The 24755-nt window shown below is 41.6% G+C and overlaps 1 protein-coding gene across 5 annotated transcripts in view; it reads left to right on the top strand.

Moving 5' to 3' along the window:
* Positions 1-24755, top strand: part of TASP1 (taspase 1) — a 248285-nt gene that overhangs the window by 203085 nt on the left and 20445 nt on the right. For all 5 annotated transcript variants that reach the window (XR_011489320.1, XM_070471902.1, XM_070471900.1 and 2 more), the window contains one exon: positions 9997-10070. Coding sequence is in view for 4 of the 5 variants with exons in the window: in XM_070471902.1 (XP_070328003.1) it covers positions 9997-10070 (74 nt within the window). In the remaining variant the exon portion in view is untranslated. Of the gene's footprint in view, positions 1-9996; positions 10071-24755 lie in introns of those variants that run through there.

The raw sequence follows: 24755 nt of genomic DNA, 5'->3' as shown, positions 1-24755 counted from the left end.
CCGGCCATGTGACCTGCAGTCTCGGGTTTTGTGATAATTGAGTTAGTTTCCAGCTTGTCTTTGGCCAGTCACTCTGACCCAGGTCCTTCCTGGTACAAGGTGCATCGCTCAGCCAAGATGGACTCCAACGAGGAGGGTTCTGGGAGGTTGGCAGGACAAATGGACTGGCGTCTCTCTCCATCTTACCTTTCCCAAATTCTTCCGGTTGGTGGTCACTTGTTAGTTTCATGTTCCTTACCAGTAAGATAACTCCTGCCTGTGGCGACTGTCTTGCCTGGCCAGGATGGGAAGTTTAGGCCCGCCTTTCCCCCGGTGTAGGCATCACACCACCAGACTGAATCGTTTGAGGGCAAGGACTGGATCACATCCAGCTTTGTACCCACCCTACACTGTAGGCTCTGAGTAACTATTGGAGGGATAAATTAAGTGCCAGATGGAATTTCTTTACTGATTCTGTAGCAGAAATTTTTAAAGAAATTGACCACTCTTCCAGAAAAATGAAATCTCACATAAAATATCCTCACATGCTCTTAAAAAACAAACAAGATGGGTCGGAAATGTTGGATAATGACGAGTGTCCAGGAACAAGAAGATTTGGAGACAGTTTAAACGGCTCCCAGAAGACAGCCTTTGCAAGCAGCCTTGTAAAAGGACAATTTGGACGAGAATGTGTTTGCAACACCCATCCCACCACCTCCCACCCCCCAGATCAGGAGATGCTGGCAAAGCCCAACCTACAAATCACTGCTTTAACGCAAAGCAAATGCTTGTCCCTGGAATGAAACAGCTGAAAATAATTAATTTTCTCTCTGCTTTTAGAGGAAAAAAACCCAATATATTTTTACCTGCTAATGTACAATTCCATGTGTTTTCCAGGCCTCTACAGAAGTACTTTATTGAGGCTGCTGTGTATAGTATAATGTAGTTAATAATTCTGTAAACAAAGGCACATCAAGCCTTCCAGTGGGAAATACTAGTTCTTTTCCATTTTAAGCTTATGAGTCAATACAGGTAATTAGAATATATGCAGATATATAGCGTGAACAACCAGCCACACTGTTTGGGTGCATTTGTTCCCTTGTGGCCTACACTCTCCCTGCTTTTGGGAACCTGGCAGATCCTGTGGGGTTCAGGGGTCATACCTGGCAGATCCTGTGGGGTTCAGGGGTCATACCTCAGAGAGGTTTAATAGGAAGCAGCAGTGTGAGGAGCAGCGGGAAACAAACTCCTTACATCTGAGGAAAACCTTAAGCGATTCAGGATAGGAGGCAGAGGGGCTAGTAGGGGTGAAAAGGCTGCCTATTCAGCCAGCTGTCTTTCCACCAAGCCTGTCTTGTTGGAGTTCTTCTTCTTAAATAGATGGAAGGCCCACAGTTCAGTGTAAGGCAGGTCGTCTGATGAGCACATGTGATAATTGTTCCTTTCCCATCAGGTCACCTTTGCCTCACCCAGAGAGTAATTCAGGTTCTCTGCTGTCCCAGAGTATGTTCATGGTGCGGATCATTAACTTTTGTACATGTGATTTCTGCTTGACCAGCTACTTTTTCCCCTGGCTTTTCATCTTTATTGTGAAATGGTTTATGTATTTTAAAAGAAGAATGTAATAACTTTGTAAGTTATAAAGATTATAATAAAATGAACACCTGTGGACCCACCGCCCAGCTTAAGAAGCTGCCCATTACCCTTATCTTTGAAGCCCCCACACGGGCCTGTGTGAACTTTATGTAAGTGGTGCAGCAGGTGTTTTCTCCTCTGAGAATTTCTGAAGTTTCTTACCTGATTACTTGAAAGGGTAATGAGTTGCTTTACCATTTTAGACTTTGCTGTCTCAAATCAACTGTTCCTCAGCTGCCAATTAGAACTGAAATGTGGTATTCTCTCCCACTGCTTTCCAAAGCAGGCCATGTTCTTTATTGAGTACTCTTCTTGTCACTGTTACGAAAACTTGCCATGACTTAAAAAATGTTAGATTGATGCTTCCTGGAACATTAAAAAGATAGAAGGTCATTTTACTGTAAATTAAAATTCCAACTGCCTTTTTGTTTTACTGGTATTAAATTTTGGTGAGCACATATAAACACATGTACTTCAAAGGACCTTCGATCTTGGGGCCCGGCAGAATAACTTATTTCCATTTCATGGCACATGCCACCACGAGCGCTTGTGACCAGGCAGTCTGCTGGGCTCACACGATCATAAAAATAACCCTCAAAAAGAAGGTAAATTAGTTATTAGACCAGTAGTGGGGAAAGAAGTACTTATGGCTGGTTATCTGATGTTAATACCTTGTCTTAAAAATGTAACTAAAAACTTTGTTCTGTAAGCAAGTCCAGTATCATGGTTGGAAACATTTCTTTTGCACCTCCACAATGTTTTGGGATTATTTCATCTTCACTGTAGTCTTAAGAGATAGGCTGGCATTTTGGTTCTTATTTAAGGATCAGATGGAAAGGAGCAAATTAAATAACTTATTCCTAGATGCAAAGTGAATAAGGCAGACATGATATTTAAAAACTTTTCAGCAACTGAGTTGTGTTAACCTATGGAGGTTATGCTCCACAGTTTGTATTTTTCAGAACTGGTTTTCATTTTTTAAAGACAAATATGTTGGCCACCAATAACTATCAATTGCTTTATCATAGAACTTTTCCACTGTTAAATATTGATAATTTACTTTAAAAAATTGGAAATAGATTTATTTCCATCTGTCATTTTCTCCTCTATCGTGAGTAGTGTGCTTCTAGCTATAATCTAAACATATAGTGTCTTTCCTTTTGACCACAAAATTTTCCATCTGAAATAAAGAACACAAAGACTTAAAATTTTAGTGAATATATAATTCTTATTACTTTGGTTCTCCTAAAACTCAGAAAAACATTTTGAAAGATTTTTATAGTCAGTTTTTATCCGCTCAGAGGGTAATAGAGATCACCTTAGCATGAAATAAAGCCTAAAAAAATATTTGTTGAATGAATGAAATCATGTTTCAGTATAACTTGTTTCCCCAAATGCTTTCCTTTTCAGCAGAGAACGTCCATGTTCCAGCCATTGGCCCCTTAGTTCTGGTAGTTTCTAATACAATAAAATGATAAAACAGGAAGAGAACTGAATAATATCCTTCGGGGCTTGTTTTACTCTTTGACCCGCATCCCTCTCTTCCTTTTTCAGTCAACATCTTTCTTTAGTTTTGAACAAATGGAGTGAGCCTTGAAAAGAGAGAGGAATTATTTTCTTGGCTTGGCATAGAGGGAGTTCTATAGAACTCCAGCCCCATAGTTCCCAAGACAGTTCAGTGGTGAAAGGTTTTCAAGGAAGCAAGCCAACTCAAGGCTACTTCATGGTCATCATGGGACATGCATTTTATGAATCTTAAGGATTCTGTGTCAGGACAGGAAAGCATCCTTGAGTGAACTCCCTACTGGGTTATAAATAACCTCACTACCAGGGGGGAAATCTATAGAGATAAGATGAGATTATTCTATTTACAGTTCCTCTTCCTTCCCATTTTAAAAAATGAGTTTATCTTTATTCAATAAGGAGTAACTTAAACACTGTGCAAAATGTCCTAGGGTAAGCCGTTTGACCTAAGGCAAAGGAGCGGCAGCTGACTTGGCAACTGCCCAGCCCAAGACGGTTCTGATTTTAGAGTTCTGTTTCCTTTGCAAGAAAGTCTGGGATATGAAGCCAGGCAGAGGGGTTTTAAATGGGCGTGGGAGCCAGTGCAGCTGGGGGTTGTTAACAACAATTGGAGAACAACTTTTAAAAAAAAGGTAGCTGAGGGCTTCTTTCTGGTCAGAAAAGAGAATCTGAATAGAAAAAACTTGCTCACAACCCTGGGAAGGAAACTTTGTTTTACTTAAACAGGATGACATGGGAATCATTTTGGAAGAGAAGGAGGTATCCTAGGGGGAGCATCACTTAAGGGGTGGTTTATATTCCTTGTATTAACCAGGGAAGGTGCTGACTTAACCATCACTAAAAGGCAAGTTCTGCACTGGGGCTGAAAGCTGTCTCATGCAGTGCAGGGCCCTAAGCTGTAGCCTGGCTGCTCTTGTACCGCAGGTGAATTCATGTGTTCCAGTGCATTCAGAGCAACTTTTCAGTCTGGCCTCTGAGATTATGTACAAATCCATTCCAACTCTCCCCAGAAGGCCATTAACTGGTCTTCCTTGAGGAGCACACGAACAGGACGTCCCCACCTCATCCATTCTCCAGCACTGCGACAGGATCAGTAGTGTTGACCTTTTTTCACTCGTGCTGGTGTGCTGGGATGTGTTTGAAGTCATTTGGTGGAGAAGAATCCCACCGAATCCCCATGTCCATCTTTCATAGCTTAAACTCATTCAGGAAGGCAGCTTGGCTTTAGGTGTTCTTAGCGTTTTCTGATGAAGGTCTTTTCATCACCTAGGCATTTCCAGGAGTCTTCGGATGTGAAGAGCTGACTCACTGGATAAGACCCTGATGCTGGGAAAGATTGGGGGCAGGAGGAGAAGGGGGCAACAGAGGATGAGATGGTTGGATGGCATCACCGACTCAATGGACATGAGTTTGAGCAAACTCAGATAGTGAAGGACAGGGAAGCCTAGCATGCTGCAGTTCATGGGGTTGCAAAGAGTCAGACCTGGCTGAGTGACTGAACAACACCACCATCCCTTGGACTTTGGCCTTCTAAAACACAAAAGCTTTTTTCAAATCAGTAGTTGAGGTGTAAAGCCACAGTAGCATGATCCTTACCAAGAGGCCAGAGGCTTCTTTAAATGGAAATCAGCTTGAGCTTGACCACACCAAAGATGCTGTTTCAGATAACACATTCTCAGGCTCAGACGTGCCACTCCAGGCCACTCATTAGCCCTGCACTTTGCTGGAGTTCCTGGTCCCCTGCATGTAATAATTACACATGGAAAACTCCTGGTACTTGGCTATAGCATATGCCCAATTAATTGTATTATTATTAGAATCATTTTTAATGCTATTACCATAAAATGTAAGTTTTTATTATAGAAGATGTTTTAGTCCCTAAAATCCAGAAATAAGTTATAGACTTCTTGGTGTCACCGGTGGTGAGAAATACAGCTCCTTTACTGAGTAGGACTTACATCTTTGTTTTTCTTCTATGTAAATGAGTTTGTTACAATACTGCTCGGGCCTTAGGTTTTGGTCTTCTGGCTGCAAGGCAAGTAGGATCTTATTTCCCTGGCCAGCGATCGAACCTGTACCCTCTGAACTGGAAGGCAGCATCTTAGCTGCTGGATATGTGGTGAGAAGTAGCTTGCCCCCGCTTTCAGCTTCCTGAATCACCAGTTGCCTCTCTCGTGATAACCACTGTTGCTGGTTCCTCTGATGTTCTTCCAGAGAGAGCTCATGTATTTACAAACATGAGTCATCCATGATGCCCTGTCATTTTCTTTCACAGAAATGAGCAGTATCATCTTTTACCATCTTTCTTCACTTTGTCTTTTCTTTTAGATAAACTGTATATTTTGTAGATTAGTGTTTTTTTCCAAACTGTAGCATGTCACATTAATGAGGTCTAATTTAGGGAGTCAAGAGGAGCAGAATCTTTTCACTGTAGCACATAGACTATAAAGAGCCCACAGAATAGAAAGAAACCACGTACTCAATGACAATGTAGGGGGCTTTTTTGTTTTGCTTTGGTTTTACTGTGGTTCCTGGCAAAACATTTGAAAAAACAGTTAGTGTGGATGGTTCCATATCATCTTCATAGAGCTTTCTCTTTTTTAATTGTTGCATAGTATTCCATTGAATAGGGTACCATAGTTGTGCATATATGCTGCCACCAAAAGACAACCGTGCTGTTAATATTTCCAGTTTCTTCCTAATTAAAATTAGTTCAGTGAATATCTGTGTAAAGATGTTATTTTATACATACAAAGGCATGTCTGTACACTCAATACCTAAAAGGAGAATTGCTAGGTTAAAGTGTATGTCATTTTGATAAAAGGAGTCTATTCTTATTATTTGCAAAGTCGTATTTGTGAATCTTCTTGCTTGATGAAATTTACTTCTAATTGAAAGACCAGTGCTCCCAGCACTTTCCCAGTCATTTGTGGACATGAGCAGAGTGGGGAAAATTTGAGCCGGGAAAGCAGCAGGACTTTTGGAGTCAGGAGACGACAACTGGTGAAAAGAGCACAAGGGACAGCACTGCTGTGAGGCTGAAAGCCGACGAAATTTGGGGGCAGGTCCTCCAGGGCCAAGAAAGTATTGAGCTTTTCTTGGCTAGTGTATTACTATAAAGAAATATTGCATAAAATTAATTATCTATAAGAAGTATATGTTACAGGGACTTTGCTCATAGCTCAGTCAGTAAAGAATGCGCCTGTAGTGCGGAAATCGGCCTGCAATGCAGGAGAGCCGGGTTTGATTCCTGGGTCTGGAGGATCCCCTGGAGAAGGAAATGGCAACCCACTCCAGGATTCTTGCCTGGAGAATCCCATGGACAGAGGAACCTGGCAGGCTACCGTCCGTGGTGTCCCAAGAGTCAGACATGACTTAGCGACTAAACCACCATATGTTATGTAAGGTGTCTCTAAACAGAAAATACACATCAAATAAGGTTACTTCTTGAAAATGTTGTGACCAGAGGCTTGCAGGACCGTAACCTTGTATTTCCCTTGGGAGCAATGGCTCAGTGTTTGCTAATTCAGTGTTCATGCAAACTTACAGACCATAACTACTACAAATTACAAGAATGTATTTCCAAACGGTCATATTCCCACCATTATTCTGTGAGAGTGTTACCTCCCTTCTCTGAGCCCCAGTTCCCCATCCAGGCTTTGCTGAGTTCTGCCATGAAAAGCAATGCTTGGCAGATGAAAGACTGTCACTGTGAGTTCCTCTCCTGCCTCCCTGAAGTCCTCCAGCAAGAAATAATTTGTTAAATTATTATTAATAGTGTATTAAGTTATTGAGTTAAGATACACACTAAAGTAAATAAGATTTCTTCTCAAAAATATTTTATAATTTAAATAGACAATTCCTGCTGAGTGTCTGAAGCTATCCTGAACTAGTAACTGATGTGAATTGTTGTTATTAAAGAGTGTGTTAGGGACTTCTCTGGCGGCCCAGTGGTTGAGACTCCATGCTTCTACTGCATGGGGCATAGATTCCATCCCTGGTTGGGTAACTAAGATCCCATATGCCACAAGGTCAGGCAAAAAAAAAAGAAAGTGCTAGTAAATGCACCTCCTTTTTTTGTTTATTTGTGAAAAGAGTGAAGGAAGACTGAATTTCTAGATATTGAGTTACTTTAAGAACTCCTAAACTCTATATCTAGATGCTTTATTGATAACCTTTCAACAGAAAAATATTTAATGTTGTCAATCATCAGACCCAGTTTATCCTGCTTTGTAAGTCTCAATTTTTGTGTGTTACATTTCCTTAAAGCAGGCTGTATTTTCAGAGAATAATGTAGTTTGAAATCATCAAAATTGTGCCTTAAAAAATAATGTGCTGTTTTTATCCTTTACTTGCATGATTAAATTGACTGTATTTCCATGCATTTTTTTCTTGACTAATTCATGAGCAGTTACCACCTTAACATTTGGGGAATAAAGAGAGGTCACAGTATTGGAAATACCTGAATTTTGTATTTAAATATAATTGCATTGGCACTACACTAGGGAAGTTTGGTAAGACTTGAAGGCCTTTGCTCTATTAGGCAATTTAGAATATCCCAGACCTTGCTCTGGACGTCAGGCTTTTTGAAGTTCAAAGCAGATGTGTGAGGAAGGAAAAGCATCTGGTGGAGAGAGCTTGCTTCATTGCCTGATGCTGTTTTCTTGCACTTGTAGGCGGAGCATCTGCAGAACAGGTTGGCATATTTGAGAACTAGTTAATGATGAAGGAGTGAGCCGCTATTTGAGGAGCTCAGAGCTGCCTCTCATGCCTCTGCCTTCGGCAAAGCCTTCAGAGTCAGGAGCGCGGAGCCCACAGTTGTGTCTCAGCCCACACAGTGTCTTCAGACCTAATTAGCTCAGAGAGAGAAATGGATGGCTCAGGACCCGGAGGCTTGGTGTTGAGCGAGGCAGTTTTATTACCCGGGACTTGTGAAATTTTTGTAAAGTGCATCAAAGCTTTAAAAATGCCTTTAAAATAGCATTTTGAAAGTAAGAATTTTGAAAGTAAGTAGCTGAAGGTGACAGAGTTTTGTGTGTATCTCAGTATTTTTCTTTCTATAACTTTTAGATATAATTTCACATTTATGCAGAGGTTTTGAGAATAGAACAGGGGACACCTGTGGTTTTGTAACCCACATTGCTCTGTTTTCATTTCCCCCGTTTGTTTTTTCCGTCTTTACTTCTCCCTTCCATCCCTCCCTCTTCCCTTTACACACACACACACATTTAAATTCTACTTTCTTATCTGAATGACTTGAGAGCAAGGTGAAGAGATTGAGTCTTTACTCTTAATACTTCAGTGCATATTTCTGAAGAACAACAAGGTTCTTCTAAGTAATCATAGTATAGTTATCCAAATCCCAGAGTTTACTATTGATACCACACCATTCTCTAATCCATAGTCCATTTTCAAAGTCCATCACTTGTTTCAGGAATGTCCCTTCAAACACCCCCACCCCTATCCAGGCTCCATCCAGAAGGACACATTGCCTTTAGTTGTCGTATCGCCTTTGTCTTCTTTCTTTCTTTCTTTGCTTTTGGACATGCAGGACAGCTCGTGGGATCTTTGTTCCCTGGCCAGGATTGAACCTGGGCCCTTAGCAGTGAAGCAGAGTCTTAACCCCTGGCCCACCAGGGAATTCCCTGGGCTGCATTCGTCACCTTTAAATGGGAACAGTTTCTCAACTTTGTATTTTTTGACTTGGACATCTTTTGAAGAGTTCAGGCCAGTTTATTTATTAGTGTTCCTATATCAGATTTGTGTGGTGTTTCCCCCTGCAATTCTGAGTCTGTGTTTTTGGCGGGAACACTGCACAAGTGGCAGTGAGTCTCAGGGTGTCTGATCCGGAGACACGTTGTGTTGATTTGCCCCTTACTGGGTGATGTTAGCTTCCATCATTTGATTAAAGTGGGGTCCATTGGGTTTCTCCACAGTGAACTCACTTACCCTTTGCCCCTTTGTATTTCATAAGAATTTTCTGGAGAGATCCCATTGAGACTTTGTAGAAAGCATACTCCTTTTCAAATTTTCCTAGTTTTTGAAAGTGTGATGCTTTTCTAACTCTGTTATTTCTTCTGTATTTATTAGTTGGCATTCAGCTACAAGGAAGTGCTTTCTCTTCTCCCCCATTTTACTTATTCCTATTTGTTTGTATTAGTTAGACAGGCTGGGACCTGGGACTACTATGGGCTCATTGATTTAAATTTTGTTCAGTAATGATAATTCTTTACTGTTACTATTTATTCTGATACTTAGATTGACACAGATATGGCCAGTGGGGGTCTCTTCAGGCTGATCCATGGGTCCTTTCTCAAGCCTTCATCATTCTTTGAGGACTTCCTTATCTTCTGGCACAAAAAGATGTTCCAGATTTGTTTAATATTTTCTCTGCCCAGGCCCTGGAATCAACATTTCTCCAAGGAACCCTGGTTCCTTTTCATAGAGAATGATATTTAAAAAACCTTGACATAGGGAGTGTGTGTGTATGTGTGTTTTAAAGGAAACTACGTTATGGAATATAATGTTTACTAAATCATTGTATACTGTATGCATAAGTGTGTGTGCGTGTGTGTATGTGTGTGTGTTTAATGTTACAAGTTTCAAACAGAGGAGCATTTATTTTACATGTAATAATCATAAGTTTTGACAAGAAAGAAATACATTTTTCATTTCACAGTAAATGGCATTACACACTTTTGAGTACTAAATCATCTTGACATTTATGAAGGAGCGAATGGAAAGTCGGGAGCCGAGTGTGTTGAATATAAAGCTATCTTTAACTGTTCTATTAAAAAGCAGAGATTTATTTTCCATCTGTGATCTGAATGTGCCTATTTGTATTCCCTTCCCTGGCAGTGGAATTTTTGTGGAGCCACACGACCGAGAGCATGTGTGTTGGATACATGTCCGCCCAGGATGGGAAGGCCAAGGTAAGCGGGGAGAGCTGGGTGGGAGAGGGTAGGAGGGGGTGGGAGGGGAATGACCAGAAAGTCTTATAGACAGCCCGGGAACCTCTAACTGGCCAGGTGGACACAGGGAATTTTTTTTAGCTTCTCTTGGGTGGTAGCTCTGTGATCTTTATGAGAATCTGATAAAGAACAGTTACCAATCCCAAAGAAAAAGAGCAGATCTTTTTTTGCTTTTGATGATGGAGCAGAGGAAATTAGGAAAAACCTTTTTTTTTTTTTCACCTTGTTCTTCTTTGTCTGTTGTGAATAAGAAGAAACTGGGACTGGGGAAGAGAAAGTGGGTAATGGGTTGACGGGGCTGGGTGATTTTGTGGGGAGGATGGGAAGACCTAAGGAAGCCGAGGCAAAGTTAGCCCAGCACCTGGACGCACCCTGCACGTGTGAGGGCAGAGGTGCCTGCGTGTGTGCAAGGGCTGCCTGCCTCATGTGCCAGGTGGTCTGACATGGCATCCTCAGGACAGGGTCAAAGGTCTGCGCCCCGTGTGCTGCGCACCCCGCCCCACGCGCCCTGTTCTGCGCCCCGCTGTCCCCCAGGGGTTACAGCATCGCAGGAATGCCCACGCAGCTCCTCTTGAGTTGCGTGGCCTCCCCGCCCTCACAGCGGGTGAGCCTGGGAGTCAGAAGCATCATTTGTGGATTTATATTATACCGGCCTCCTGTTCTTGTTCATAAAATTTTTTAGAAACAGCTGTGGCCTACAATGTTTACTTGGTATTAAAGTACCTCAATTACAAAGCTGTGAAGCTGGGCAGCCTCTTTTCCAGAGGACATGATTTATTTTACACATTTGGATATGTAAGTAAGGAAACTTCTGATGTAAACTGTTTGATATAGGTGGCATCATTAACAAATTAAGGTGACACGTAAGAAAGAATAGTTTCTTGCTTCTTTGTCGTGGAACACCCATCCAGGCGGGCCTCTGAATATTATCCAGCAAGCTGGTAGCATCACAGGGCTTTGTGAGGACAGCGTGTGTTTGTGAAAATATTACAGAGATCACTTCCACCTTTGTCTTCTCATACAGTATTTGGATTGTATCCATATATTTATTTCATATGAGTATGCAGGAAGATTGTTTTGTTCCATAGTACAAAGAGAATTGAATCATAGTGGCTCATTTAAAAAAGGTGATGAGTTTAAGAGCAATGTTAAAATAATTTTCTGTGTTGATGGAAATGCTTTGTATTTATACTGTGCTGTCCAATAGGATAGTCACTAGATACAGATGGCCTTGAGCACTTGAATGTGGCTGGTGTGCCTGAGGAACAGAATTTAAAATTTCATGCAAATAGCCATGTGTGGCTAGTGGCTACCATACTGAACAGAATGGGTATAAAGAATGAGTGGAAACTAGCACAGCATTATAACGCAATTCTCTTCCAATTAAAAATAAAGGAAAAAATAATGAGTGGGAAAGTGACTTTAAATATTTTCAAACATTCAAAAAGAAAACATTCTTTTCTTCCCAATGGCAAAAACAGCTATCATTATTATTATTATTTTATAATAAGCCCGGTAAGCCACAAAAATCCTTAACTGGCTTGTAGTCAGTTAAGTTTCTCCTGCCCCTGACACGTAGAATCTGAGCTAAGATTGCCTCTTAACAACATCAAGAACAACAACAAGAATACCTGGAAGAGGTGGACTTCAAGACTGAAGCCTGTCTGGTAGGGACAGGCATGTTATTAAGCTCTGTATGTGGGCTGTTATCCCTGTTATCCTGTTATAAGGTCCCTGTTGTCCCTGCTGGTGGCCCCCTGAAGACACCCTGAAACATGGGAGGAAAGAGCGTGGAGAATCGTGCCTCAAGCCCAGAGATATTTGGCTTCCTGTTGTATTGCATGACATCTGGCGGACGTGGTTTTCATAATGTTGGTAAATTCTGCAGCTGGTGGTATTGATGCACCAACAGATAGGGCTGCTGCACTCGCCTCACCGTGTGTTTGGGCTTCCTTGCTGAGAGTTCATACTGCTCCCTTCCTTCCTCGCATGGCTGCAGATGCTTCCCTGCAACCCCCAAGCAAAAAACAAACAGAGAAAAAACCCCGAAACACTAAAGCTTTGGTTGTTGAATTCTAGTGATCAAAAAAACAAAAAAAAAGCAAGAAACAACCAAAGAAAGAAACCAACAAAACCCAAAAATATCTCTTCTGTCATAAAGCCTGGAATTTTATTGTATTGCAAGTATGACAAAATTATAGATGAGAGACTGAGCTCAGAAGAGAAAAGAGGAGCTATAGCAAAGTTTATATTCTTTTTAAGAGAGAAAGCCTTTGGCCTACCCACCCTGATTTCCTTATTTCTATGAAAGAATTATTGAATTAGTGGCATACCCACTCAGCATGATGACAGTTTGTGAAACATGCTTTCTGTATGTTGCAAACTGTGGTGGCAAAATGAGAAAGGAGGTATCTTTAAAAACTAAAACAATAGCCATAATACTTTTTTAAATTTAAAAGCAACTTCTGAAAAAAAAAAAATTTTTTTTTTAATTTACTCTGCCTTCCAAAAATTGCCTTCTTTCTGCTTTTTACCAAACTTAGAAACTAAAATCACTTGGCCATTCAAACATTTTATATAAGCTAACTATATTTAATCCAAGTTAAGACCTTGACTTAAAGTTCACCCAAAATGGTACTGTTTAGAAAAGGCTGGAAAATAACTAATACCATTATAACCAGAATCCATATGTAATTTGAACAAATAGGAGTAAGTTCTTTTATAAGTTTCTTTTTTGAATAGAATGTTTTTGCAGTTATATACCTTAATTTAATTTCTAAATCCCTACTGTTGCATAAGTTAAAGAGATTTCTTTTTAATTGAACCAAAATTAGGACATTAATACCAGTTGAATTTACAAATCAAATTGCCAGTATCCTACCCAAGATAGCAGACAGTTAATGAATGGTTTTTAATAAACAACCAGTGTACATGGACTACTGTAATAAAAACAGATGTTAAAATTGGCATGGAACTTATTCGGGAATAATAAGTAAAACCTAGGGCTTTTTTACGATGTAGAGGTCATTTTTTTTTTTTAATAACATAGTGAAAATACTGTTATAAAAATTCATCCTTGAGGAGGAGCAAGCTATTTTACGGTCTTAAGGTGTTGCCCCAGGTCCTTATTAGTTTCAGGGGAAAATAATAAGTATATAATGGAAAAACCAGGCAACAGCTTGACCACATGATCAAAATTAATGTCACTGTGAGGGACAGATGGACATCATGTGCCTCTGGATGTGAGAACCTGAGAAAGACCCAGCATCTCTTTCACAGTAACCCATCTGGAAGTGTACCACCTGAACCTAATCACAAAAAAACATTAGAGAAATAAAAAATGAAGATCATTCTCCAAAGAAATAAAAGGGGATTATATTCTTCAAAAATGTCAATGTCATAGAAGACAAAGGCTGAGGAAATGTTCCAGATTAAATAATACTAAAGGGCAGTGACAACTAGCATATGCGGTAGCTGATCCTGTGCTGGACCCTGTATGGTAGGAGGAAAACGATAAAAATGTATTCTTAGGTCAGTGAACAAAAGGGGACATAGATAGTAGAAGATGTTATCATTTTAAAATATGTTTGTACTGTAGTGTGTAGCAAAACCCTTAGGGAATATAAACTCAAGTATTTAGGGGTAAAGGGCCATAATTATACAATGTCTTCTCAGTGGTTCAGAAAATATTGTTATGAGGATGGATGAACAGACAGATGGGTGTGCGTTGCTCCATTGCTCTGTCGTTTTCGACTCTTGAGTGATCCCGTTGACTGCAGCTCACTAGGCTCCTCTGTCCATGGGATTTTTTTCCAGGCAGGAATGCAGGTGTGTGTTGCCATTTCCTTCTCCAGGGTATCATCCCCACCCAGGGGTCAAACCCACGTCTCTTGTATTAGCAGGTGGGTTCTTTACCACTGTGCCACGTGGGAAGCCCTGGATAGACAGATAGCAGATCGCAAAGAAATGGAGTAAAATGTTAGCAATAGGTGAACCTGCGTGAAGGAGGTGTGGTTGTTCCTTGAACTGTTCTGTATGTTTTTGAAATTATTTTCAAGTAAAAAATTAAAAAAAAAAATCACCCTTGGATATTATGGCACATTTGATCAGTATTGCAGTTGAACAAGTATCGGAATGGGTGCCGCACTGGGCTGCCAGAGCCTGGGTCCACCTCTGCTTCTTGCAGGCTGTATGGCTCTGTGGTCACTCTCTCTCTCTGGATTTCAGAGGCCTCGCAAGTAAAATGAGAGTAAGAAAACCTGACTCTGCCCTAAGTCCTTCCTGGGTCAGACTTGATAGGAATAAGGAAACAAAATCTTATCTGTCTGAATACAGATGAGTTAAGTCCTTCGTTTATTATGGATATTGTATATATTATGGCCCTTCATGCCTAGATACTTGTTTGCCATCTGCAAAATTCTAAATTATACATTCCAGATTAATAAGCATATATGTTGCTGTTCAGTTTTTGGTAGAATTTTTGTAACCCCGAAGGTAGTGCCTACTATGGTTTGTTTTTATGAAGATAGTTTCTGGGTCTTTTAAAAAATCTCAGTAAATGTCTGTGTAGAAGTGATAGCACAGATAGATTTCTGAGAGTTTTACTAGGCTTAACTTACCTCTCAAGGAAAGGTGTGGAGGAAGACTTAAATATAAACGTGAGGTGGGTGCTTCTAGGTGGCTCAGTGGTAAAAAATCCACCTGCCAATGCAGGAGACACAGGTTCGATCCCTGAGTCGGGAAGACCCTCTGGAGAAGGAAATGGCAAACTACTCCAGTATTCTTACCTGGGAAATCCCATGAACAGAGGGGCCTGGTGGGCTACAGTCCGTAGGGTTGCAAAAGTCAGACATGACTTAATGACTAAACAACACAAGAGGGAGTTACCAAGAGAAGTGAGAAAGACTTCCACTTCCAGTAAGGATGAAGAAAGTCAGAGGACACTGTTGCTCCTACTCTCAATAATGAGAGTGAGCTAGATACACGATAAATGAAGTGCTCGGGCCTGGTGCACTGGGAAGACCCAGAGGGATCGGGTGGAGAGGGAGGTGGGAGGGGGGACTGGGATGGGGAATACATGTAAATCCATGGCTAATTCATTTCAATGTATAACAAAAACTACTGTAATGATGTAAAGTAATTAGCCTCCAACTAATAAAAATAAATGGAAAAAAAAATTATCCAAAGAGCTGAGTATAGTAGAAAAATTCAAATGAACTAAACTTCAGAAAGAGATAAGACTTTCCTAGGCGAGAGAAAAGCTCTGACTGCTTCATTCCTGGCAGAGCAATAGGAGGAGGGTTTTTAAAAGATGTCAGCAAGGCCATGTACAAAGAGGCAGTGTAATAAGAGAACAGGCTTCAGAGTTAGCCAGAGGTGAATTTCACTCCTGAGGCTCCTGCTTTATAACCTGGGACAGGTTACAATGCTAACCCTTGGTTTCCTTATGTTTAAAATGGGACTATCACTGATGCTTTCTTAGTATTCTGAATATTAATTGCAAATGCAACCACAGGGCATATAATAGAGCTGTTTATACATATGTTGTGATGGGTAATGTGGTGCTGGTGGTGGGAGGACCAGGTGATGGCCAAAGTGGGGAGAGTCTCTCAGGGCTCGCGCCCTGCAGCTCCACAGCCTCGTTTACACTAACTGTGCTTCCAAAGGTACCATCCACATCTCCTACCACAAGACTGATACCTCCTAGGTTTTCACACTGATCCCCTGGCGGAGATGGTCAGGCTTATTCCTTTTTGACAAAACGTAATTCTATTGTAAACCAACTGACAAGTGAATCCAGAGATTCCAGAAGAGAGAAAAAAGAATTGTTTGAAGCTACAAGAATAGACACATACATACACAGACACCCAACCCTGCAATTCAGGCCAGTATGGTGGTAATGGGGCCCTTTTACAAAGCTTTCTGACTGGATGTCTACCAACTTGACAGCCTTACAAACTAAGGTTTTGAAATGAAACCTAAGTTGCCTGCAGCATTCCAGTTAAGTTCACCTAACTGAATAATTTTAACTTTAAAAGTAAGAGGGAAGAATATTCTTTACTGGCTACTATTGAGTGTATCTTGGGCGAATGCAGGCAACCTCAGGTTCCCCTGAGTTCTGGACAGTGGGACATCTTTAGGTAGGTTGACCATGAGTTCTCAAAAGGGACTTCAGTTCCATGGTAGTGGCCAGTGACATTCAGCCACTGGGTGGATTTATTGGACCATATTTTAGATTTATGAAGAACCACTTAGATACAAGTTGGCCTTGGTCTAAGCCAAATATTAACTGCTTTTGATAGTCTAGTCCCCATATTACTCAACAGCTGAAGGAGTCTGATCCCTGGCAGGAAGCCATCTGCCCTGGGATGGTGTTAGGCGCCGCCAGCAAGCTCTGTACTAGGAAGCATCCCAGACAGCTACATTTGGCAAGTGCACTTATGGAGCAGAAGGAAAAGTGGCTAATCAGTGATTTTACTTGTACCTTCTAAGCTTGCCCAGAATTTCAAATATAGAAAGTTGTATTTTTTTCCATGCTCTTAGGACTGCCAGGAGGATCCCATTGGGTCTATTTAGAAAGTCCTTTAAACAAACAGGAGAAGACTGTAGAAGGTTGAATATGTGAAAAACAAACTTTAAGACAGTTTCCTTAGCCTCAAGTTTGCTTCTCAGAGTTGTTGTTAGCTTTATTTTTTTTCCCTAATTAGCCTTATGCCATCAGTTTCTTCCAAATGATTCATTTGACAAAGCTCCAAAGCAATAAATAGAATAAACACAAAGAGGGAATTCACCATGTTGGCAAGAGCATAAATCTGCTCAGAGTTATTAACCATATTTATCCAAATAAATCTCATTTTAATCGTGGTGTAGGGTTGGATCTCTGCAAAGATAAATATGTCTGTTGCTTGGACTTGTAGACACTCCATGTTAGTTGCAAGTGGTGAGTAAACCTTTTTTGTTTTTTATCATAGCAGCATGGAAAATAATGAAAACTTAATTTCCCTCCCTCTATGTACGTGCACAGTCATCAGTTTACATAGTTCACATCAGGTGTGAACGCAACACTGGATCGTCACCTTGTTACCCTCTAGTACCCAACATTTTGGGTAGATGTGTGCCTTCCCAGAGCAGACATGTGCCTGCTGTTTGCCCACAGGACAACACATAACTAAAACAGGCATTCGCGAGAATTGTTGGCCTTACTACTCACAGCAAGTAAGAAACGATTACAGGATGATCTCTGCTTTCTCTTGGTTCAAAAGCAGTGGACAAATGATGAAAGAAATCCTTTCCTGTTTTTTTCAATCCTAAAACAAAAAAGGCCATAATCTTGGTCATGCCATTCTTATTTCATGTTACCTTCCTAACTTAAAGCGTGGCATTGGTTTCTTTGGTTGCAAATTTTCAGTGTCACCCGTTGGTTTTATGTTGTAAGAACTCTTATTATTAAGAAGGTGAGTCGTGAGAGGAACTGAATTTACAGGCATGCAGTGTACTCAGAGGTTCTAATGGCCCTGCAGGACCCTGCATACATGGGCATTCATTCCATAGAGATGTCTTCTACGAGTGGCTCCACATTGAAGTTGAGGGTGAAACTTTGAGGCCAGATGGTTGTTTGGATATACTTTTTATCCTCACTGTCCCTCCTTCCCCATAACCTGCAGATTTGAGCTCAAGGGCTCGCTTCAGCAACACATCACTTTTTTTTAAAAGTTGAAAATCTTACCTAAAATTTTTTTGAACTTATACAAAATAGAAATTTTGTATAAAAATTTTATACAAGATTTAAATGTTTTAAGTTTTGTGTGAAAGTAGAGTTTTCTTCCTCCCAACTCGTTTTCTCGTAAGAGTATGTTTAGCCACACTGGGACCCACTCCCTACATAGCCATGATTAGCTGGTCCCAAGTGGTGGCCACCCTGTTTGGTGGGGCCTGGACATTCCGCTGTGCCAGTCCTATGCCTGGCCTGCTTCACTCATAGACATCGGAAACTGACCTGTGTTGTCGATTTTGAACCCTAAGTGAAGTCTAACTGCTAAAATACATTTTTATTTTAGTACCATTCATTCAAATAATATCGTTTCTGTCTTTTTTAAAGACTTCGACTTGGAGTGTCCATTCTGTCTAATCCTAAGGATTAAAATTCTTCTCTGCTGATTATTATGTATAGTTTTTTATGTCTTGTAAGTAAAGCAGTGCTGTAAATTGGTGAAATTTTAACATTTTAGTAATAACTAATTGAGACATTTGGATATGGTTGAGCTACTCTTTCTATTTACATTCCTTTCAAATACTTCTGTGGTACATATGGCGATTTACTTTTATGCTTGAGCTGTCATCACTGCGCTGTACATGTTTGGACTGTCCTGTCTACTGCAGTGTTGAAGAGATGAAAAGAAATGTAGAATGAGGGTTGTATTAACACTTTGTTATTAGGAGATGCTTCAAGTACTTGGAAACAGCTTTTTCTTCACTTGAAAATTAACTATATTTTAAATGTGCTTCCTATAAAGGATGAAAAGCCCAATAATCCCCTGACTTCTTCCATTGATAGGTCTTGTATATATTATGGTAAAATTCTGAACAGTTAGAACCTGCCAACAGTTAGAACCTGCTCTGTTAAAAATGGAAGATCTTGGCAAAACAAGCTCTTACTAGGCCGTTAGTAATAAGCCCCAGTAGCCCCTGAATAAAACAGGCTTCCAACCCAAATTCCTATAAACTTGCAAAGCCAGTTCAGACAGGAAGGACCTGGTCTTTAATGTGATAACCTCTTAGGTACAAGTTCCTGAATCTTGCAATTTATGTTTTTGTTCAGTAGGCCATACATAATTGGGGCAGAAAAGAAATAAATACAATCTATAAGGTTTTCACCATCAAAGATGACAAAAATCCATTTCTTCTTAACCTCAGTTAACCAGTAGTAGAGCTAATCTGGGATTTATTACCGTATTTAATAATGATTAACTGGGAAGGAAGCCTTGATTCTTTGGCTTTGAGATTTTAGCTATTAAAAAAACTCAGTTTACTTAGGAGTAGAATTTTGATGAAACATAGCAGCTCATTTTTTAAAATGAAATATTTATTGAACAAATACTGTTGAGTGCCCATTATATTCAGGTATTTTCCTGGAAACATAGTAGTAAACAAAAAAGCCAAGAACCCTTGTGCTCCTGGATTCACTCCTGGACTCACACACTAGCAGGGAAAATATTAAACACGATAAATAAGACACAGACTGTGTTTGTGGTAAGTGCTAGAAAGACATATCAAGCTGGGAGGCTTTTAAGAAGTATGAGATCTCCAATGTGATGCGGGTCTCACTGAGAAAGTGACAGTTGAATGAAGTTGGGAGGCTTATGGGAGGCAGGCAGGGACATCCCAGGTGTGAAGAGCAGCAGGAGCAGACGCCTCCGGCCAGGAGAGAGCGTCCCCTGTGATGGAGGCACAGTGGCAAACTCGGTCTCAGTGGGTCGCCATGAAAAGTGGGGGACTGGACCTTGTGGGTTGTTATCGGTCATAGGATTTGGGCTCTTCCCCTGAGGTGGGAGCCATCGGAGGCTAGGGAGCAGAGAACTGACAGTGCCTGGCTCACGTTGGAAGAGGTGATTCCCACTGCTTTCTGAAAGGGAGCCAGCATGGGAGCCTGTTGCCACTCGTGTGAACAAGCTCTGTGAAATGAACTAGAACATAAGCCGTGCATAGGCAGTGAGCGCCAGTTGGCTTCTGCGCCCATTTTAAGATGAAGCCAGCAGAGTCTGCCACTGGACTGAGTGGAGGTGTGAGGGAACTGGGGAAGGCAGCGCTGAGAATGGGGCTGCTCTTTACTGAGGTGGGGAGGAAGGTGAGGAGTGAGGACCAAACTGGAGATGCCTATCTGAGAATCTCAGCAGATAAATACTGAAAAAAACAAACAAAACTGCAGGGACAGACAAGATCACTAAGAGATCTTTGTCTAAAGAGATTTTTGTCTAAAGCCAGGAGAAAAGAGTTCCAAGGAAGTGAAGGACCTCGCACAGGAGACTGAGAAATGGCCATACAGGTTGGTGGAGAACTAGGGGAGTGTCACAGAAACCAAGGAGAGAAAGTCTCTATTTCAAGGTGAAGAGGGCAATCCAGCTTTATCAGATCCTGCAGTCTGGGCCCATGAAGTTAGGTCTGAGGACAGACGGTTGGATTTAGCATTTGGAAGGCATGACTCACCTTGGGAAAGAGCCATTTCAGTGCAGTGCTCAAGGCAAAAAACCTGAGTGGAGAGGGTTTAGAGAGAATGGAAGGACAGAATTTGAGGAAATAGGGACAAGCAAGTCTTCTAAAGAACTTTGCTGTGAATCAAAGGACGTGAAGTGGCAGCTGGAGGGTGAGTTGGGTCTGGAGAATTATTCTCTGTCCTCTTCCTCCAGTGTAACCAGGGGCTTCACTTTGTGTTTGGAACCGTTCACAGGTATTTTTCTACAGAATGAGTTGAGGAGAAGTGGCCCGACTCTTGAGTCCTGGGGTACCCCAACACTGAGTGTTTGGGGAGGTGAGGGAAAACCAGCAGAGGGAGCTGAGGTCTCGGTGTCAGGGTGGAAGAGAAGGGAGGTTCCCGTACAGCTGGAACTGAAGGGTGGCTTCTGTTGACGTCTAGGATGAGCTGGCTTATGGCGTCCACAGTTTCCTTTATCGGAGGATGTCTGACCTTCACATGCTCACGTGCCCGCCCAGCTCTAAGAGACATGGACTGGGCCGACGTTCGACCAGGCTTCCTTTTTTCCAGAGAGCCGCTCCTAGGACCAGCAGCCAGGCCGGGAAGCCCTGCCCTCTCTCATTCCAGCATTTTCATAGTTCTTTGGTGTCACATGGGTCAGATCAGTAAGTCAGGAAGCAGATGGTTTCGATGAGAAGAATTTTCTTCAAAGAGTTTGTTGGTGGTTTTTATTTTTGCCACTCCCTAATTCCTCACTGACAGATCAACTGAAATTCTCAGGAAATAGTTTGATTAGACAAATAGTAGTTTCACTATGATAGTTTCAACATTAGCCTTTCATTTCTTTTCAAATACAAGATATTCTTTTCAAGCTATAGTAAAAAAAAAAAAAATCCATGTTATCTGTCAGCTTACCAAGCAGAAGACTGTAAGTGACATTCTGGGTTTTCACTCACTACAAGTCATCCAGATGCTGAGGCTTCCCCAGCAGGTTTTCCAAAAAGAGGCCACCTGGTTGTCTTTACCGAGGAAATGGTGGCCCAGAGATTCCTCTGACAGAAGCAGAGGTAACCCCCCAGCCTCCGTGCTGCCCAGGGGCCTGCCAGGCATGGCTGCATTTCCTCTGCTCAGCGGAACACCTCCTGCTCCCGTTGGAAGAAGTATCTGAAATACGAAGTTACTCATATGAGGCCACACAGCTACCGGAGGTTGAGCCAAGACTCAGGCCAGGCGGTCTGAACCCCAGAACCAAAGCTTCTCACAGGTAGTTGTCAGGAGAGGCCCAAGCTGGAGATGTATATTTGGGAGCCTCAGCACAGGAGCGCTTTCGTGAGACGAAGGACTGGATGAGGTCACTAAGGCAGTGACCGCGGATGGGAGAGAAGGGGCAGAGTCCCGGGGAGCGCCTGTGCCGTTAGCTTGGGGCTGTGGGGGGCCTGCAAAGGGGACTGAGAAGTTGCGGCCACAGAGGCTGAGGAGACGCGGGTGAGCTTGGGGTCCTGGAGGCCAAGGAGAGGGCGTATCAGGGAGAGGCTGCTGCCGGCGGGTCCCGTGTGGACAGCACAGTTACGTTGTTTGTTCTTTCTCGGCAATGCTCAGGAGTGGACTGGGGACACGGTCATGCCTCCCACAGGGGTGTCCAACAGTAAGAAAGGACCCAGGCCAATTCCTCAGCAGGTTATGCTGCTGCATTAAACACCGACTAACTCCCTCTGCCACACAATTAAGAAAATACAGAAGAATGACAGGAGAAAAAGAGAGGTGACCCTGGCCCTGAATTAATCCTGGAGGGCTGGGAACTGCCCCACACTAACCGCCGTCAGCGTGCTAATGGATTTCCTTCAGCTTCCGCAATTGTGATTTTGTTTTTTTACACAGTTGTGACCATTTGGACTACATGGAGTGACATGTTCTGATTTCTTCTTTTTTTAAATGAATTTTTAGCAAAAAAAATAGCCATTTTCCCATTTGCACGTTTAGAAAAGAAGAATGACAACTGTTTTAAAAATCAGAGTGAAGGTCTCTAGAGTCTCAGATTAGCGTGATGGTGTCAGCAGTTTCCATGTCGTCTGTAGGATGTGTCTACTGTCCCTTTTCCCTGACTGCCTCCCTCTTTATCCAAGAGGTAACCTAAGGCAGGCTCTGTTCCTGCAGACTTGGGGGTTCAAATCCTAGGTGTGGAAATCCAGCCTCCTGGCCCCCACCCGCCGATGTTCTGATGTAGATGTTCTAACACTGCTGTCTAAAAGGTCCACTCTTAGGTTAGGTTAGGTATAAAGGAAAGGCAATACAAGTCCTGGGACCAATTGGGCTTTCAGTTACTTCTTAGAAGTGCTATTTAAAATATATATATATATATAACTGAATTTTAGGAAAATTTAAACATGTGGGTTTAAAAAAAAAATTAAACAGCCTTTAGAGGGCTGTTCTAATGCAAAACTGTCTAAAATGTTCAAATCAGAAAGAACCCCGTATATAATTGAGTAAAAATTTTCATTTTGAGCTACAAAGATACTGAAACGCAGAGATCTAGTGAACCTACCCTCTGCCCCAGTTCATCCTCAGCAGAGTTAAGGCTCAAATCCAGTTCTCTGAATCCTAGAATCAAACTGAAAGTTGTTGGTAAAATGTGTGGCAGTAGCTTTTCTGAGCAAGCCCTATTTCACCCTGAAAAACTACTTAGTCATAAACCTCCTGTAGTGAGAGTTGTGTCTCTTCACAGAGCCTAATTTAGAATCCTTCATGGTAAGGCTCTGTGGGAGTAAAGAGAGCCCTAAATTTGGAGTCCAAAGACTTTCATTCAAGGCTCAGTTTTTCCACTTCCTCTGGGACCATAAGCAAACCACATAACCATTCTGAGCCTGGCTTTCTTTCCACCTGAAAAATAGGTATAGTATACCTCTTTCTACCTGAGAGCATATTTTGAGGTGGTCTCATTGATGCAAAGGCACTATGGAAACTAAAGCATTATGCAAATATAGGGACTTCACATTTTTATTAAGATTTTACAAGAAGCTAGTTTCATAAGGAACTAGCTTCCACATCCTACAAAGACCTAATCGCCTTCAGAGTGAGATCATGTGTGTTTCATTCTTCTGTCCCCTCCTAACAAGTACAGAATAAATATTTGTGATATAGTGTAGAGCTTTTATCACCTTTAGCAGAATGGAATATCCATGATAATTCTCCTTGTGAGTGGTGATATAATAGGTGCTGTGGGCTCACCCTGTTTATGTGGATGCCCTCACAGGGCTTTTAAGCTAAAGGTATGATGTTGCCGTTGACGGGTTGTGGTAAAGGAAGTAACAAACTTTGCCAGGAGACTAGAACAACATGCTGTTTTCATAGGACTGCATTTTCATCTTATTTTGAGGTTCCTTGAACATGATATCTCTATGTGAGAACAATAGAACACTTCCGATTATGTAGCCTTGTCTCAGAACTAATGATGAAATTTACTATAATGCTGTCTTTGTGCTTTGTCCACATTTGTCAGTGGTCTTTTATGGTGTCCTTGTTCTAAATGTAGAAAATCAGGTAGGGGGCAACATACACTAAAATGATTAATATATGGCATCAATTCCTCCATCTGTCGATATTTCTGATTTGTTAGGTTGAACTTAAGAATTACATCTTCAAATTGCTCTGGCATTACTTTTAGTTTAAGACAGTGAGTGATGGGATAGAAGTAAAATGCTTGTTTTTAGGTTCACTCATAGTGTATACAAGACCTAAAGGAAGATAGTGTCAGAGAATGTGAAAACTTTGCAAGGTTTCTCTAGAGACTGTCTAACCCAGAGTCCTTGTTTTCGAGCCCTGAGATTTTCACTGATTTTCCTGATATCAGACAGGTTAGGGAAGTGAGCACCCGATCTTTGACCTGTAGTTACATGGGGTTTTATTCTATAAAATATACACATTATTCTGGATTATATTAAGCAGTTTCATGTGAAACTGTCAACTAGTTGAGTACATCTGCTTTCAGGATGAAGTCTCAAGACCAAACTCTATTTTTAGAGCCTTAAACTACATTCCAAGCTTTGATGCCTCACACAAAGAATGCTCAGACAGAATATTCTTATTCACAAATTATGGCTCCTTGAAAGACAGCTCTTGAAAGCGACGGGGAGGGAATTTCTGGGAAAAGGACAGGGGTGGGAGTAGTGTCTCCTGACTCTACTCATTAACAGGGGGAATAAAAAAGCCCATAATAGAAACAAAGCAATAAAAAATAAAAATCAACCAAACACACTTCCTCAGCTGTCCTCCCAGGCATCGGTCATTTAAGGTCTGCCACATCCGTGCCAGTAAAAGAAGCGAAAAGCGACTATTATCACCCCAGGTAAGAGTTTTCTATGTAAGGGCACATGGTGTGCGCAGCCAGTATGCCGGCTCCTATCGCAACTCCCCGCGTCCTGGGTAGCACGGTGACTGATGATGCAGAAGACAGGCCGGGC

Source organism: Odocoileus virginianus, chromosome 9 (genome assembly GCF_023699985.2).
Source record: "Odocoileus virginianus isolate 20LAN1187 ecotype Illinois chromosome 9, Ovbor_1.2, whole genome shotgun sequence".
NCBI lineage: Eukaryota > Metazoa > Chordata > Mammalia > Artiodactyla > Cervidae > Odocoileus > Odocoileus virginianus.
The sequence above is the reverse complement of the archived record's forward strand: the minus strand, read 5'-3'. Positions and strand labels throughout refer to the sequence as shown.